This window comes from Cucurbita moschata, unplaced genomic scaffold, assembly GCF_002738365.1.
Source record: "Cucurbita moschata cultivar Rifu unplaced genomic scaffold, Cmos_1.0 Cmo_Scf00029, whole genome shotgun sequence".
Taxonomy (NCBI): domain Eukaryota; kingdom Viridiplantae; phylum Streptophyta; class Magnoliopsida; order Cucurbitales; family Cucurbitaceae; genus Cucurbita; species Cucurbita moschata.
The window spans coordinates 1,645,853-1,662,402 of NW_019268545.1; the positions used below are offsets into that span (position 1 = coordinate 1,645,853).

At 36.6% G+C, this 16,550-nt stretch overlaps 2 protein-coding genes across 5 annotated transcripts; one reads left to right on the forward strand and one right to left on the reverse strand.

Moving 5' to 3' along the window:
• The first annotated feature begins 2,152 nt into the window (after positions 1-2,152).
• Positions 2,153-7,055, forward strand: LOC111463870 (U-box domain-containing protein 9-like). Of its 4 annotated transcripts, XR_002713950.1 has the most exons (4): positions 2,153-2,711; positions 3,426-4,601; positions 4,672-4,704; positions 6,802-7,055. XR_002713950.1 is itself a non-coding variant. In XM_023107806.1 (2 exons), the coding sequence occupies exons 1-2, from the start codon at positions 2,427-2,429 to the stop codon at positions 4,515-4,517; spliced, it is 1,377 nt and encodes a 458-aa protein (XP_022963574.1). In that variant the 5' UTR covers positions 2,153-2,426; the 3' UTR covers positions 4,518-4,764. The 4 variants fall into 4 exon arrangements, 1 of the variants encoding a protein (XP_022963574.1); XR_002713949.1 differs by having other exon boundaries at positions 3,426-4,704; XR_002713951.1 differs by lacking the exon at positions 4,672-4,704.
• A 926-nt stretch (positions 7,056-7,981) lies between these two features.
• On the reverse strand, positions 7,982-13,747 carry LOC111463871 (E3 ubiquitin-protein ligase CHIP-like). The gene is made up of 8 exons (XM_023107807.1): positions 13,432-13,747; positions 13,271-13,338; positions 13,112-13,175; positions 10,181-10,252; positions 9,848-9,981; positions 8,479-8,632; positions 8,301-8,411; positions 7,982-8,223 (listed from the first exon to the last, which is right to left on the reverse strand). The coding sequence occupies exons 1-8, from the start codon at positions 13,546-13,548 to the stop codon at positions 8,098-8,100; spliced, it is 846 nt and encodes a 281-aa protein (XP_022963575.1). The 5' UTR covers positions 13,549-13,747; the 3' UTR covers positions 7,982-8,097.
• Between the last annotated feature and the right edge of the window lie 2,803 nt (positions 13,748-16,550).

Below are 16,550 nucleotides of genomic sequence, written 5' to 3' on the forward strand. Positions count from 1 at the left end.
GCCTTTTGAATTTTGCACGAGAATTTAACATAAAGATCCCACATTTTTCTTAAATACTATTATTACCAAAAATCGAGATGTTAATTTATCTAGTATCAGCTTCAAAATAGGGCAAAGAATCTCGATTGAAACTAAGAGTAGAGAGTGAGTGGAAAAAGATTTCTTCTCGGTAACTAAATGGGGTCGGATACAGGACTATATTCTCCATCTTTGTCTCCGCTCCATCCCACCCATGCTCACTTTATATGTATAAAATATATTTTAATACATTATTTTAACGGAAAAATTCACAGAAATAGAGATTGAAATAGGAGACAGGGATGAAGATTACCGAACATTAAGTAAAAAATAATTTTGTAGGTTTATTTAATAAATAAATTTAAAAAAATTTGAATTTTGGGATGAAAGATGAATTTACTTTTTGTTGAAGGGTTGTTTTGCAAATCTTAATTCTTACTAAAGGCATTTTGGACAAAAACTGTAAGGTAAGAAAGGAATTTCGTGATTTAAAATCTAAAAAAAGGGGCTAAAACGTAATATTTGAAAGTTGGAGACTTAAAAATAAAATTTAATATTTATTTATTAATAATTTAAAGTTTCAAAATTAATATTCATTTAATGTATATGTTTATTAGTCCGTTAAAAAACCAGGTAATTATTATTATTATTATGTTATGCTTTTTATATTTAAGTTACTATTTAAAAATTAATGAAATTAATTAACCATTATTAAATTACAAATTCATTCCCAAAAATATAACATTAAATAGACGTGACGCGTGTGAAATTCCTGCGTCTATTAATTAATCGAGAATTCAATGAATATTAAATGCACAAAAAATATAAAAACTATTTTTTTAATTAAAAAAAGGAAATTTTAATATTTAATATTTAATATTTAATTTAGAAGGAGCCAGCTAAATTCCACCTTTTTTTTTTCTTTTCCTATTTTATTATACGCGTTAAATTAAATATTTTAGTTCAATTTTCCCCACGAAATTATTGATTATTTTATTTGAACATTTCTTTCACAAGAAAAAAAAAATTTAATTAATTTTTACATTTAATCTATAAACTTTAAAATTTAATAATATTTTTAGTGTATACTAATTCCTCCAGATTAAAGTTTCAATATTTTTATTATATATATATGTTTTTATCCTTTTTTACTCTATAATAAAAATATTATTATTTTTTATTTTATATATAGACATTTTTTAGGCTCGTTTTTTTTTTTTTTGTTATAAAATTCATAAATTAAAGTTTAAAATACTAATACGCTCGTTTCAATGATTTTATTATATATATATATATATATATTTCATTTTTTACTATATAATGAAAATATTATTATTATTTATTTTATATTTAGACATTTTTTTAGGCTCATTTTCTTTTTCTGGTTATCAAATTCATAAATCAAGGTTTAAAATACTAATAAACTCACGCTTAAAGTTTCGAGATATATATATATATATATATATATATATATATATATATATATATATATATGTGTTTTTATCAATTTTTATTGTATAATAAAAATACTATTATTTTTTATTTATAAAATACTAATACGCTCGAGATTAAAATTTCAGTATTTTTATTTTATATGTATATATTTTATCATTTTTTACTGTATAATGAAAAGATTATTATTATTTTCATTTTATAATATAGACATTTTTTAGGCTCGTTTTTTTTTATAATCAAATTCATAAAATGAAGATTTAAAATGTCGATGTAGACGAAAATATCAATATAATGTCGATACCCATATGTATTTCTAAAAATTTATTAAAAAAAATATATTTTTTACACATTTTAAATAGATTAAAGTACTTATTATTTATATTATATATTGATATTGAACTTAAAAACATGTAAAAATATTGTTATTTAAACGAAAATTTAATATAAAGTTATTGAAATAATTTATCATAAATATAATTTAGGAGTTGAAACATTAAATAAAAAAGTGTATTATATTTAATTCAAAGGTTTAAAACGTAAATAAAAAAAAGGGGTAAACCCTAAAAAGAAAGGAAAATAATTTATTATTATTATTATTTTAAGAAATGATGAAAATGATATTTTAAAAAAAAGAAAAATTAAAAGGATAATTGAAGTAGAAGAAGCCGTGAGAAATTAGAGAGGAGAGTATATGTGGTTCGCTGTAGATTTCATCGGTTTTCTAAGTTCATACAATTCCTGAGAATGGAAGCACAGGAAAATCGGTGCTCTCTGTACCCTTTAATGGCGGATTGAGGAGAGAAGAGAGAGAGCGAGATTTTGAAGTAATGGAGAGGTGTTGAAGATGGGGAGTTTTGTGTTCAATCGTCATTGTTTGTAGCAGTGTTCTACAAGTATTTTGTCGGCTTTTTCTGTTCATGTTGCAGTGATCGTCGCCTTCCTCTCCGATCTTGATGGCGAAAACGGGGGTGTTTGATTCTGATCCTACAGTCATGGGGAAAGCCACGGAGTTGAAGAGGGAGTTACAGAGACTTATTGATGCTATAATTGATGATGATAATTGCTCTACCGACACCATCGATCATGCTAAAGAGATTATTTCTGCCCTCAAGGAGTTGAAACTTAGGAAGAGATCACGCTCTTCTAATCGTTACGAGAATCTCATTTGCCCTGATGAATTTCGTTGTCCGCTTTCTAGGGAACTCATGAGAGATCCTGTCGTTGTGTCTACTGGCGAGGTTTGTTCTGATGATTTCCGTTCCGTGATTTTCTTTCTAGGTCTCGAAGAAATTATGGTTCTAATCCGCGATTCTTCGTTGTTTTGTTCTTCCGAACACTACGATTCTTTAGCGGTTTTGTTGCTTCGCGTTTCATTTCTGGGGGTTTTCTTTACCCATTCGCGTTAAATCGTCGTGTTTATGGATCAAAACACAAAGCGCATAGATTAAAGAAACTTTGAGGACACGAGTGGTCAATTTTCCTTCGTCTCTGCTTTCATTAAATTTAGTCCTCTAATTCTGCTGTTTGTTTGTTTGTGTGTTCTTCTTCAAATTACAGCGTTCTCTGTTTGAATTCGATATTGAGAGCCTACAGGATTTCGAGGTTTCTGTAGATTAGAATTTTCAATTTAACTTCTGAGTTTATTTCTGTTTTTTTTCACTGACATTGCATCTTTTGTATGTAATTTTAAATGGCCGACGATTTAAACCCTTTGCATATTTCAGTAACTATGTTCATGATTTGTATTGTATTCATGATGTTGACTGTAAATTAATATGAATGATCTTCCTGGAAATCTGTAGAATAGATGAGGAGAAGTAATTTGGAGATGTTTTGTTATATGCGTATGATTTTGGTAGGATTAGATCTAATTACCATTATGAATTCTTTGTTTTTGTTATGTTTGTTTCTGAGTTTTCTAGTTCTTGTTGTTTTGTTCCATCTTGTTGCAGACATATGACAGACCCTTCATTCATAAATGGTTAAGATCAGGAAACCGAACGTGTCCGAGAACTCAGCAAGTTCTTTCGCACACGAACCTCACTCCCAATCACTTGATTCGTGAAATGATATCTCAGTGGTGTACAAGTAGGGGAATTGAGTTGCAAGATCGTGTCCGTGTGCATTGTCTTGATGACGATGTGATAACCGAGGCTGATAGAGACCGTTTTCTCACGCTAATAGAGAATATGTCTATGACAATACCTGAACAGAAAGCAGCTGCTAAGGAGCTTCGTATGTTGACGAAGAGAATGCCCTCATTTCGAGCGCTTTTTGGCGAGTCCCTTGATGCCATCTCTTTGTTGCTTAGTCCACTTTGTGGAGATAAGTCACAAAGTAGTGTTCACGCGGATCTGCAAGAGGATGTGATCACAACCCTCTTGAATCTGTCGATCCATGACAACAACAAGAAGCTTGTAGCTGAAACTCCCAATGTAATACCGCTTCTAAAGGAAGCGTTGAGATCAGGAACCATGGAAACGAGGAGCAATGCAGCTGCAGCCCTATTTACTCTGTCAGCTCTCGATTCGAACAAAGCACTCATTGGAAAATCTGGTGCCTTGAAGCCCCTTATCGACCTTTTAGACGAGGGGCATCCTTTATCTATGAAGGATGCTGCTTCAGCCATATTTAATCTTTGTATACTTCATGAAAATAAAGCAAGAGCTGTGCGAGATGGTGCAGTTCGAGTGCTTCTGAAAAAGATTATGAACCAAATGCATGTTGATGAATTGTTGGCTATTCTTGCAATGCTTTCAAGCCATCAAAAGGCGGTCGAAGAAATCGGAGAGCTGGGAGCTGTCCCTTCCTTATTCAGAATTATCAGGGAAAGTTCTTGTTCTCGTAACAAGGAGAATTGCATTGTGATCATCCATGCTATCTGCTTATATGATCGAACCAAGTGGAAAGATATGAAGGAGGAGGAGAAATGGTATCGAACTATCTCTGAACTCGCTCAGAATGGGACTTCAAGGGCCAAGAGAAAGGCCAGTGGCATACTTGAAAGACTAAACAGGGCAGTTAATATGACCCATACCGCGTAATGAAATTCTCGGCGTTAAAAACTTGTAGATTCTGCCTCTAAATCCGGTACTCTCGCCTTTTCTAAGACTCGGTCATCTGTTTGGGTAATCTTCGATCTTCTTTTTTTTGTATATCCTCTTATCCTGTGGAGTCTAATTTCGATTTCTCTGCCAGGTTCATCAGTTAGTCACTGTGAATAAATATGATGTGAGTTCTGTTGATAGCTTTTCTTTTTGTTTCTGTTTTAGTTTACTTGTTCTTTTGACATTGTTCAGTTCATCGCTACTGCACTTCTGCAAATTTAGTTTTTTCTCTTATTATCTGTTTCATTGAACTGAACGGATAAGGTTAGAGCTGTTCAAAGGGAAGTAAGCAAATATGACAGGAGAGAATAAAAGGGTAGAGGATTTGATTCTAGCATTGCATATGTTCCGAAGTGGTACCAAAAGGATCTAAGATTGGACAAGAAGGAGAAGGTGAATGGTGTAAGAACCTAAGCCAACCGCTAGCAGATTTTGTTCTCTTATGGATTTTCCTTTCGAACTTTCCTTCAAGGTTTTTAAAATGTTTCTACTAGGGAGAGGTTTTCATACCCTTGTAAAAAATGTTTTGTTTTCTTTCCCGACCAATGTGGGATCTCACAAATGGTAACAATACCGCTATGGGATCTCACAAATGGTAACAATATTAATGTGCATCATTTTGAATGGTATCTGTGATATTGAGTAATGTGGTCCCTTTGAAGATGGAGGGAATAGGAATATTGGATGCCTAACACCTTTTTGTGAATATAGTTCTCTCTTTTATCCCCCTTTTGTCCATAATGGAGCGACCCTCCTTTTATCTTAGACTTCCCCCAACATCTATTGGATTGCTTTATGAATTCCTTGTCATTTCTTTATCTCCTCCACCTTCCCATTTTCGATGGAAGAAAAATGTCGGTACAAGTATAGCTGAACCAATTAGAGGTACGAAATTAATCTCCTCCTAAGATATAAATATAGTTACAGTAAAGGTCTGTTTGTAATGACATTTTAAACACCTCGAAAGTTGTTTATAAGTGAAGATAAAAAAGGTTCGGCTGTAGTTAAAGGTACGGAATCAATCTCCTCCCACTTATTAGTAAGGTATAAATATACTTTTAGTTACCGTACATGTCTGTTTGGAATGACTTATAAGCACTTCGAAAGTTGTTTATAAGTGAAGATAAAAAGGGTTCCACGGAAGCCGAACCATTGTTTTTCCATTTTTTATATGATTTTGTTTTGGTTTCTTTTCTTTTTATGTGACTTTTGGCTTCATTATTTGGTGCAATTGAGGCCAAAATGATACTAGTTATGACTTGCCTAAAGGATAGTTCTGTGAAATACTTTTTGCTATTAAGATTTATAGTATTCAGTTGTAGCTCTCTCTCTCTCTCTCTCTCTTTGGAATAGTTGTTTTCTTTAAAATATTAACAGAAAAGGGGAAGCTGCTTTCGAGTGCCCCATCTTTCTGTATTTAAGGGAGGGAAAAGTCCCCTCATGTCCCTGCTAGCTGGATATTTGGAATCTCTTAAGAGTATACTTTTATATAGCCTTCATTTAAACATTTATAATGTTGGAGACGTGAGGTCCCACGTTAGTTAGGTAAGAGAACGAAACATTCTTTATAAGAATGTGGAAACCTCTTCCTAGTAGATACGGTTTAAAAATCATGAGGGGAAGCCCAAAGAAAACAATGTCTATTAGCGGTAGATTTGTGCTGTTACAAATGATATTAGAGTCGGACACCAAGTGACATGCCAACGAGGAGGCTTAGTCCCGAAGGGGGGTGGACACGAGGCGGTGTGCCAGCAGGGACGTTGGGCTCCAAAAGGGGGTGGATTGTGAGATTCTACATCGGTTGAGAAGGAGAATTAAGCATTCTTTTTAAGGGTGTGGAAACCTCTCCTTAGCAGACACATTTTAAAAACCTTGAAAGGAAGCCCGAAAGGGGAGCCCAAATAAGACAATATCTGCTAGCGATGGGTTTGATCCGTTACAGATAAAATGATTGACCACGTATGATTTTTTTAGTTCAGAAAGTGTGAATAGGGAGATGAAACTATTGTCTTTAGAATGTTAATTGGTACTTTTATCTCTGAATTATGCTCAGATTGATGTACGATTATCGATGACTCTTTGTACAATAGGTATGCCAATTAGTTAGATGGTGACGAAGACTTGCTTACCATAACTTTTGAACACTTCATCAGAATAACAATTTATTACTTCTTTTCCTTCTTCGCACAAACCTCTACTAAATCCAATGGGTCCTTGTTAGGTGTTAAATTTTCTGGATATAAATCAACATTTTGGAGAGAGAAATCCAAAGAAGAGGAGGGTCTACCATGTGCCACATAATAACAAGGCATGGGGTTTGGCTGCATCCAAAGAACATAGCATTATGTTGATATTAATCCATCTCATTACACAACAATGGTGACATCCCCTTCTCTCTCTCTCTCTCTCTCTCTCTCTCTCTCTCTCTCTTTCTCTCTCCTAAACAAGAAAACAATCCAACTTTTTCTTTGGTTCGGATCGGTAAGAGGGTCGGTTATTTAGAATGACTTTTCAAGTGTTTTAAAAATATTTTTGACGTTTAGTTTCTTAGAAAGATGGTCAAGTTAAAATCATTAGTTTCAAAACCGTCTTTTTAAAAGACGGACTTAAAATTTCAAAATGGGTTATGGTTATAATATTGATTTGGAAAGAAAACGACGTAATTTAATCATTATCGTACAATTGTTTGTCTAATTAATGTGGTTGGTGCTAGAAGATGCAACGTCCTAGTTTCTTTTCTTGTCTACACTAATGTTTCGTTTAATAAAAAATTTTATAAGTTGTCTGTTCGTATGAAAATTTTAAAATTAATGAAAAATCATGTGATGTGCTGTCCAATAATTTTGGGGAATTGGACAATAGCAATCAATTGTTGGTCCATGAGACTATGACATGAGTCGAGAGAGATTTTCAACCCATAATACTTGACCCTCGTGCATTTGGAATCAAAATATCTTCATCCAAATCACTTAAAAAATTAGGTGAAATCGGTAGAAAATAAACCAAATCAATGATAATGAACATATTTCAAGCGATTGAATATCGGTATCACTCCGTGTATGTTGTAAACGTGCATTACCCCTTTCTTCTGTAAGGTACTACAAGTAAGAATATCTGAGATCGATATTAGTTTTGACCAAATATGCCTACTAACAGACAGATTCAACCAACATGAAAATAACTCTCCAATCAAAGTAATAGTTCTTTTGAGGTCGAGATTCAAATTTTTTCTCTTTATTAGTAGCACTCGAACATAAAAGATAAATCAAGTAGAAAGCATGCTAAACTAGCCTTCGAGTGGTAGCTTAATCATTACCCTTGTGCTCGACATTCCTACTATGTAAGTTATGATTTCCATCTGGAAAACGTCCATTTGAATGTGAAAGGTGTACCCGACGAGATTAGTAAAGACATATATCATCGATTATGAGGTTTAAGTAATAACTGTACAGGAAACTAACCAGCCATGGTAACAAATTGCAGAACAGCAAATCAAAAGACAAGACCTCATGTATACTTAATTTGTATTGTAAGCCCATCCATGCTTATCTAGAAATGCCTGTACAGCTTCCTTTATGGCTAAGTTCGGTACTAGCTGAGACTCGTCGAGTAGCTCCCGCGTTATGGGATCGAAGTTACCAACCTAAACAAGGAAGCCAGTAGTTAGAATTGTAGCTATAGGACATGAACGAGTAGGATAGCAACGTGGAAAATGCCGACCTTTCGAAAATGGTCGAGGATCACTGCTCTCTCATATGTAACCCCGCTTGGAGTAATAACGGGATCACGAAGAATATCGAGCGTAATTTTACAACAAAGATGATCGGGGACCTGAAAAAACATCAAATTAGTACCTTCACAGGATTTAAATGGCTAGTGTTATGTCAAAATGCTTAACCTCAGATGGCGCATCAGCCACGGCATAGTTTTCAAACACACTTCTTAGAGAGTTTAATTGTTCCCGATGAGCGCTTTCGGCTTGATCTACGAACCCTTCTGGTTCAGACTGGTCAAGGAAGTATTTTTGTTCAAGTGCAGCCTCACAAGCCTCTCTGAGAAATAGTAACATAGATCACAACCAAAGAAACCCGTCTTTCTTTCTTTTTTAATATCTAATCTATAACGGTCCAAGCTCATCGTTAGCAAATATTGTCCGCTTTTGCCTATTACGTACCACCGTCAGCCTCACGGTTTTAAAACGCGTCTACTAGGGAGAGGTTTTCACACCTTTATAAGGAATGTTTCGTTCCTCTCTCTAACTGAGATGGGATTTCACAATCCACTCTCATTGGAGGCCCAGCGTCCTCGCTAGCACACCGCTTGGTGGCCGACTCTGATACCATTCATAACAACCTAAGCCCACCGCTAACAGATATTGTCCGCTTTTACCCATTACGTATTGCCGTCAGCCTCATGGTTTTATTAGAACACGCCCGCTAGGGAGAAGTTTCCACACCTTCATAAGGAATGTTTCGTTCCCCTCTCTAACCGATGTGAGATTTCACAATCTACCCCCCTTGGAGGCCCAACGTCCTTGCTGGCACATCGCCCGGTGTGTGGCTCTGATACCATTTGTAACAGCTTAAGTCCACTGCTAGCAGATATTGTTCGCTTTCACTCGTTACATATTGCCGTCAGCCTCACAGTTTTAAAATGTATCTTCTAGGGAGAGGTTTCCAAACTTTGATAAGAAGTGTTTTGTTCCCCTCTCCAACCGATGTGGGATTTTACAATCCACCCTCGTTGGGGGGCCCAGCATCCTCGTTGGCACACTGCCTGGTGTCTGGCTCTGATACAATTTGTAACAACCAAAGTCTACCACTAGTAGATATTGTCCGCTTTCGCCCATTACGTATAACCGTCAACCTTACGGTTTTAAAACACGTCTGCTAGGGAGAGATTTCCTCACCTTTATAAGTTATACTATGTTCCTCTCTCCAAACGACGTGGGATTTCATAATTCACCCCTGTTGGGGGGCCCAGCGTTCTCGCTGGCACACCGCCCGGTATCTGGCTCTAATACCATTTGTAACAGCCCAAGCCTACCTCTAACAGATATTGTCCATTTTCACCCATTACGTACCGCCGTCAACATAGTTTTAAAACTCGTCTGTAGGGAGAGGTTTCCACACTTTTATAACAAATGCTTCGTTCCCTCTCCAACCAAGGTGGGATTTCACAATCATTATCGACATCTTCACGAAAGAAAACTTATTTGAAGGCTTCCAACCCTCAAAACCAAAAGCTCTAGGAGAAAAATAACTTACTTCAAGGTCTGCAATTCCCATGAACGTTTGGTGGATGCTTGTTCCCACTCCCTGTATTTTGCATTTGCAAGCTCCTGCCATATCTCCTCTACCATATAACTCTTTTGATTTGCACCTCTACCAAGATCCAAAGCCTATAAAACACGAGGTCGAATTAAATTTGTGTCAGCATAATAAACTATACGCTCACTCGATGTATACGAATCGAGAGTCTATATTTGAAAGTCCCCTAAAACGAGAGTATCCGTGGATCATAGGCGAGTTGTGTAGTGTACCATCAGAGATCTTTGTTTAAATGCTACAAAAATTAGAGAGAAGTTAATGAAGAGCTACCTTCTCCAAATGCTTGATTCCTTCAGGATAGTCTTTGTTTTGTATTAATGCTAATCCTACCATGTAATGTGCCTGCACATCAAAAATTGCCAACAAATGTAAGAACAAATAAATAAAGGAAAGGAAAAAAAAAAATATATATATATATATATATATAATGAGAAGCACAAGCACGTTAGTTCGGGCAACATGCAATAGAGACTAACTCTCCGATATTCGTTGGACACCGGAAAAATACCAAGAAATTACAGGACCTCTCTGGCATTTGCACATAAAATTGGCTTTTGGTCTACGACTTCTAGGCACATGAAAAATCTAGCGGAAAAGTCACTAGAGGCATGAGACATTTCAATAATTTCATAAGAACGGTTGAACTCACTGATCATCCCCGCAGCAATGATCTTTATATGTGAGATCCCACGTCGGTTGGAGAAGGAACAAAGCATTCCTTATAAGGGTGTAGAAACCTCTCCCTAGTAGACGCGTTTTAAAACCGTGAGGCTGACGATGATATGTAATGAGCCAAAGCAGGCAATATATGCTAGCGGTGGGCTCGGCTGTTATATTATTCTTGGTCAAACAACAGATTCACACCTACCTTGACACTCATCGACAAATTTTTAGCTATTGAAGGCCTCTGGGGAAAATTTAGTATTGCTCATGTTTGAGACTAAATAGACCTACATCGAATCATTATCCCGTTGTGTTTTCCATAGGTTGCCTCAAATGGTGCTCCTCGACCTTCCATTTTGAGAATATATGGTTAGATCACATTAATTTTCTGCCTACGATAGAATACTGGTGGAAGAACACTCCCCTCCGTGGATGGTTAGACACAAATTCATTATTGAACTAACGGAACGAGGTTTTCGGTTGTATTTCCACAAAAACAAACCAACTACTTACAAAAATTACTATTTTTGATCGAATGGAAGAAACCGACCCTATCACATTAGTTCAACACACATAAGAAGCTCATGAAAGCTGAATTCATATCATTGGTAGCAAATAAAGTGCAATCTCGAAGACATAAGTGTAAAAAACTCCAGATTTTTCCATCGTATCATGACCTCAAAGAAACGAAATAGTACCATCATAGAAAGTCTATCGACCCAAGGCAGAAGTTTCATCAATGAAGATGAAATGGTCTCAAAATTCATGTCCTCTTAACACACATATATAAAAAGGACGACACCCTCACCGAATTTCTTGATAATCTTGATTGGAGCCCAACTGATCATCGCCAAGCAACCTCCCTTGAGTTTGCATTCATCAAAGAAGAGGTATGGAAGGCGATAAAAATCTCGAGCTCTGACAAAACTCCTGGATCAAGTGGTTTTACCTCCTAATTCTTTAAAAAATATTTGGAACTTTTTGAGAACCGATATCATGAGGGTGTTCCAAAAAAAATTCTAAATGAAAAGTATATATATGCTTGATCTCAAAGAAGATAAGTCTTACAACACGACTATACAAAATTATAGCAAGGGTTTTATTAGAACGCCTCAAAAGAGTTCTCCCTTTCACCGTCACTAGGCAACAAACAACATTTGTACAGGGATGTTAGATCCTTGATGCATCCTTCATGCAAATGAGCTTATAGACAAATGGAAAAAGAGGAAACAAAAAGGTGTATTCGTCAAATTTGACCTAGAAAAAGCCTTCGACAAGGTTGTTTGGGTTTTGCTCGACAACATTCTTAAAACAAAAGACTTTTGCTCAAAATGGCGGGTGGATAAAAGGATCTTCTCGATCATCATTAATGGATGACCGAGAAAGAAGATCTATGCTACACAAGGTCTTCGACAAGAAGATCCACTATCCTCTTTTCTTTTCATTATAGTACTAGATTGCCTTAATCTCTTACTCAACAAGGTAGAATACGTAAAGCAAATAAATGGCTTCCATGTTGGTAATTAACATGTCTGGAACAGTGAAAACCTTCGAAAGATTCTCGAGAAAAAACATCAACCTCCAAAAAATAAAGATCGTTGGTCAATGTTAGCACAAAGGATATCGACGACTTTGCCAAAAGATATGGCGGTAAAAAAGGTGAAAGGCCAAATATGTACATGAGATTGTCCCTAAATGAAAACCTCAAATCCTTCTCCTTTTAGAGGACCATTATTGAAAAAAATAGGAAGGTCATCGACATGATCATTATGCTATACTTCCAAAGGCGGAAGGCTCTCCCTATATAAACCACATGGTTGAACATTCCTACTAACTACATGTCTCTACTCGAAATGCCTCACAAAATGGCTCTGGAAATAAAAAGATTATTCAAAAACTATCAGTGAAAAATGGCTCACGTCTTGTTCAATGAAATATCATAAACCTCCAACTAGACAAGGGAGGTCTTGGGCTATATTCAATGAAGAAAAAGAAGAGAGCCCTCCTCGCCAAATGGATATCTACATGCTCCTACATCAGGTACAAATGAGTCCCCCCACATTCTACAAAGGGGGCATGGAAGCATCTAAAAGAGTACCAAAACCTCATCATCAACCGCATTCGCCATAGAGTGGGTGGTGGAGGAAACACATCTTTCTAGACTAACCCTTGGATTGACAACACCACGTTAGCTTTGCAATATTCTCGTTTGTACAGACTCTCTCATTGCAAGACAGTCACAACCAAAGAAACATGGAAAGATGTCAACAAATACTAGGACCTAAAGCTTGGTAAGAACCTAAACGAAGCTATAGACTAGGCCGAATTAAGCCTTGACCTTACCCAATTGGGTTGTCCCAAGAAGCAAACTTAACGAAATAGCTTTCTAGTATGGACAAGGTCAGTAAGAAGTCATAAACCTCTCTCATTGTAAATTGGAAAGGTCTTTTGTAAGTATCACGGGAAGCGTCTTCATCAACACATCCATATCGAACTCTAAGAATCAAAACCAAAATTTCAAGGTTTATAGAATAGTACCTTGACAGAATTGTTGTCAAGCTGAATAGCTCTCCGACAGTCCTCCTCCACCTTCTTCCAATCACTACACACCATTAAAAACAACACATCATAACAATAAATTCTCATTATCTCCGTAATAAGGAAGAAAATGGGGCAAGGATAGGTGCCCGTACATACTTCCGCTTGCGATGACACAAAGCACGGTTCGTCAAATACACAGGAACATTCGGACATAGCGTAATCGCCTTCAAATCAAAAACAACAAGAATATCCCAAATAATTCGATTTTGATAGCCAAATAGCGACCAGAAAGAACAATTCGAGAGACAGGAAGAAACCTCGGTATAGGCTTCAATGGCGGCTCCAATCCGGCCCTTCTGGAAATAGTGATTTCCATCTTTTCTGAGAATCTCGGCCTGTCTTGCAGCGCCAGACAAGAACACGCCCGGCCCCATCGCCAATCGACGAAATCAAAGCGACGACGCTGAATATAACTTTTAGGGTTTTTATTTTGGTTCTCGAAATCAAGAACAGATAGATTATTGCAGAAATGGGATTACAGAGATTGATTTTGGGAAGAAGAACAATGAAAGGAAAAGAGGCGGTTTCTTGAGAAGGGAGGGTTCGGCTTCACGACATTTCCAGCCAAAAAGATGAAATTGACGCCAAATTTGCCATTTATTTTCTATTTATTTTTCATTTAATTTTGGATTTTCTTGTCTACAATTAATTTGGTTGACTTTTTAATTGTGCTCGTTTGACTAATTGAGTCAAGGCATTGAAAATTGTAATCTTAAAACAACTCTCTTTTCGAGGATTTGACTCGGTCAATTAGATTGGATATGTAACAGCCAAGTCCACTGCCCTCTCTAACACGGGATTCCACGTGCCCCATGCTACTCGGGTCAGAGCGTAAACTAGTGATGCTTTCGGCTACTGAACTCTTGCAATCTAGGGTGTAGCACTCCACCGCTTCGCCTAGCAGCACGACGCTTGTATTGCTCTCCCACAACCCTGTTTTCACGGTTTAGGTTGCTCCCATTTCGCTCACCACTACTACGTTGTATTGCTCTCCCACAACCTTGTTTTCACGGTTTAGGTTGCTCCCATTTCGCTCGCCACTACTACGTTGTATTGCTCTCCCACAACCTTGTTTTCACGGTTTAGGTTGCTCCCATTTCGCTCGCCACTACTACAGGAATCGTTTTTGCTTTCTTTTCCTCTGGCTACTAAGATGTTTCAGTTCGTCAAGTTGTCTCTTTAAAACGTGTCTACTCGGGAAGGTGTTACGGGGCCAGTGTTCTCGCTGGCACTCGTTCTTTTCTCCAATCGATATGGAACTCCACCAAATCCACCATCTTCGGGGCCCAGTGTCCTTGCTCACACATCGCCTCTTGTCAACCCCCCTTCGGGGCTCAGCCTCCTCGCTGACACATCGTCGCCTCATGCCCACCCCACTTCGGGGCTCAGCCTCCTCGTCGACACATCGTTGCCTCATGTCCACCCCACTTCGGGGATCAGCCTCCTCACTGACACATCGCCTTATGTCCACTCCACTTCGGGCTCAGCCTCCTCACTGACACATCACCTTATGTCCACTCCACTTCGGGCTCAGCCTCCTCGCTGGCACATTGCATGATGTCTGACTCTTATACCATTTGTAAGAGCTTAAGCCCACCACTAGCGAATATAGTCCTCTCTGGGTTTTCTCTTTGTGAGCATTCCTCAAAGTTGTTAGAACGTGTCTACTAAAGAGAGGTTTCTAAACCCTTATAAAGGGTGTTTTGTTCTCCTCTCTAACCAATGTGGGATCTCACAGGACCCATAAGATAGGTTGTGACTATCATATTATGGATGATTGTTAAGTATTTTGGAAAGAAAATTACGAGACTTCGTGCATATTTATGAATGACATGTTATTACGAAAAAAAAATTAAATTGTAGTAGTTACCCATTTAATTTCATGATCACGCTCTAGGATGTCGATTCTCATCTGCTTGGGCAAATTCTCCCAAGACTCGTGTTTATGCACTAGTAGATAATTGGTAAAGTTAAAACAAAAAACGGTTAATTGTCCACAATGGCCATAGGAGAATAACAGGTGTTTAATAGTAATGTTTCAGGTCTCATGGGTGCACGTGACATTTTTCGTGTTCTATGAAGAGGCATTTTTTTTCTTAAAACTTTTTGAATTAATGACAAAGGTGTACGAGGCGAGTGATGGGTCATATGCTGTTTGAGCCATGGAGTCAATGTCAATGTGTTTCCGTGAACGTTTCAATTTCTTTATTTTGAAGTTGTGTTTTAAATTCTCTAAATTAATTTTACTTTCTCTTATTTTATGTTTTAAATGCGGTGAAAACCCCTAAGTTTATCTCGAATATATATAGAAAAATGGATAAATATAAGTCAATTTAAGCATAGTTCAACCTAGAAGATAATAAATAATCTCTCAAATAAAGATGATTTAATCTCCCGCTCCCACCATTGAGTCTCTTTGGGATGATATATAGATATATGAAGATTATAAGCAAAAGTTGTGCGTATATGTGATACCGATTTTTATGTTTTAAGTTAAATTACTAATTTAATCTTGACAAGTGATTTGACTTTTGAAAATCTTTATTCTCAAATATTAAATTTTGAAAAATGGTTATAGTCTAGTTGATTAGGATACTCTCTCAGACTCGGTTTATTCTCGAGAACCAAATTTTTGTTTTGAATATAAGGACAAAAAAAATCGTCATAATTTCACTTTAGTTGGTTGTTTTACCATTTTACCCTTGGTGTTACATTCACGCTCGTCCCCGTGAAAAAAATCTAAAGTATAATATTTTTTTACATATACAAAAATAAAATAACCTCGATTAGTTGTCGAGTTGTCTACAGTGAGACTTTGAGTTACCGTATAGAGATGACTTGATAATGTAACATTATTGACGAGAGGTAGAAAAAGGGAATGGTAGGACGATTCACTTGTGGCGAATTGTAAGGAAAAAAGTAGACGACAACGAAGGAGGGGTTGTTTCGGGTTGAATCGAGTTGAATCGAGTTAGGTTCAAATAAATGAAAATTTTATGGGGTGAAATAGATATTTTTACGAACTAACTTTTACTTTTACTAAAAACAAAAATTTGAATAAACGACTCAAACAACCCGAACCAACCCAACCCAATCCAACCATAAATTTTTTTGGTAAAAAATTTACAACTCGAACAATTGAGTTGGATCTAAAAATTTGCCTCAACTCGATCCAATCCAACCCACGAACACCCCTATACATTGTACTCAATTGATAGACAGATAAATCACAAATTCATAAAGATAGCAATGAAGTTTAAACCGTAAAAAAAGCTCTAAATTCGTGAACGTTATCTTAGTTGACAAAGAGGTAATTTCTTGGGGTATTTCATATAACCTGCTGACCTGAACAAACTAGACGGTCCAACTCAAGTCG

What these genes read in the sequence shown, in the direction of transcription:
- LOC111463870 (XM_023107806.1), top strand. Translation starts at nt 2,427, where the DNA reads ATGGCGAAAACGGGGGTGTTTGATTCTGATCCTACAGTCATGGGGAAA. An exon ending in TCGTTGTGTCTACTGGCGAG is followed by an intron (nt 2,712 to 3,425) that starts GTTTGTTCTGAT and finishes ATCTTGTTGCAG; the next exon opens with ACATATGACAGACCCTTCAT.
- LOC111463871 (XM_023107807.1), bottom strand. Translation starts at nt 13,548, where the DNA reads ATGGGGCCGGGCGTGTTCTTGTCTGGCGCTGCAAGACAGGCCGAGATT. An exon ending in TTGTGTCATCGCAAGCGGAA is followed by an intron (nt 13,176 to 13,270) that starts GTATGTACGGGC and finishes AATGGTGTGTAG; the next exon opens with TGATTGGAAGAAGGTGGAGG. An exon ending in TCCTCGACCATTTTCGAAAG is followed by an intron (nt 8,224 to 8,300) that starts GTCGGCATTTTC and finishes TTCCTTGTTTAG; the next exon opens with GTTGGTAACTTCGATCCCAT.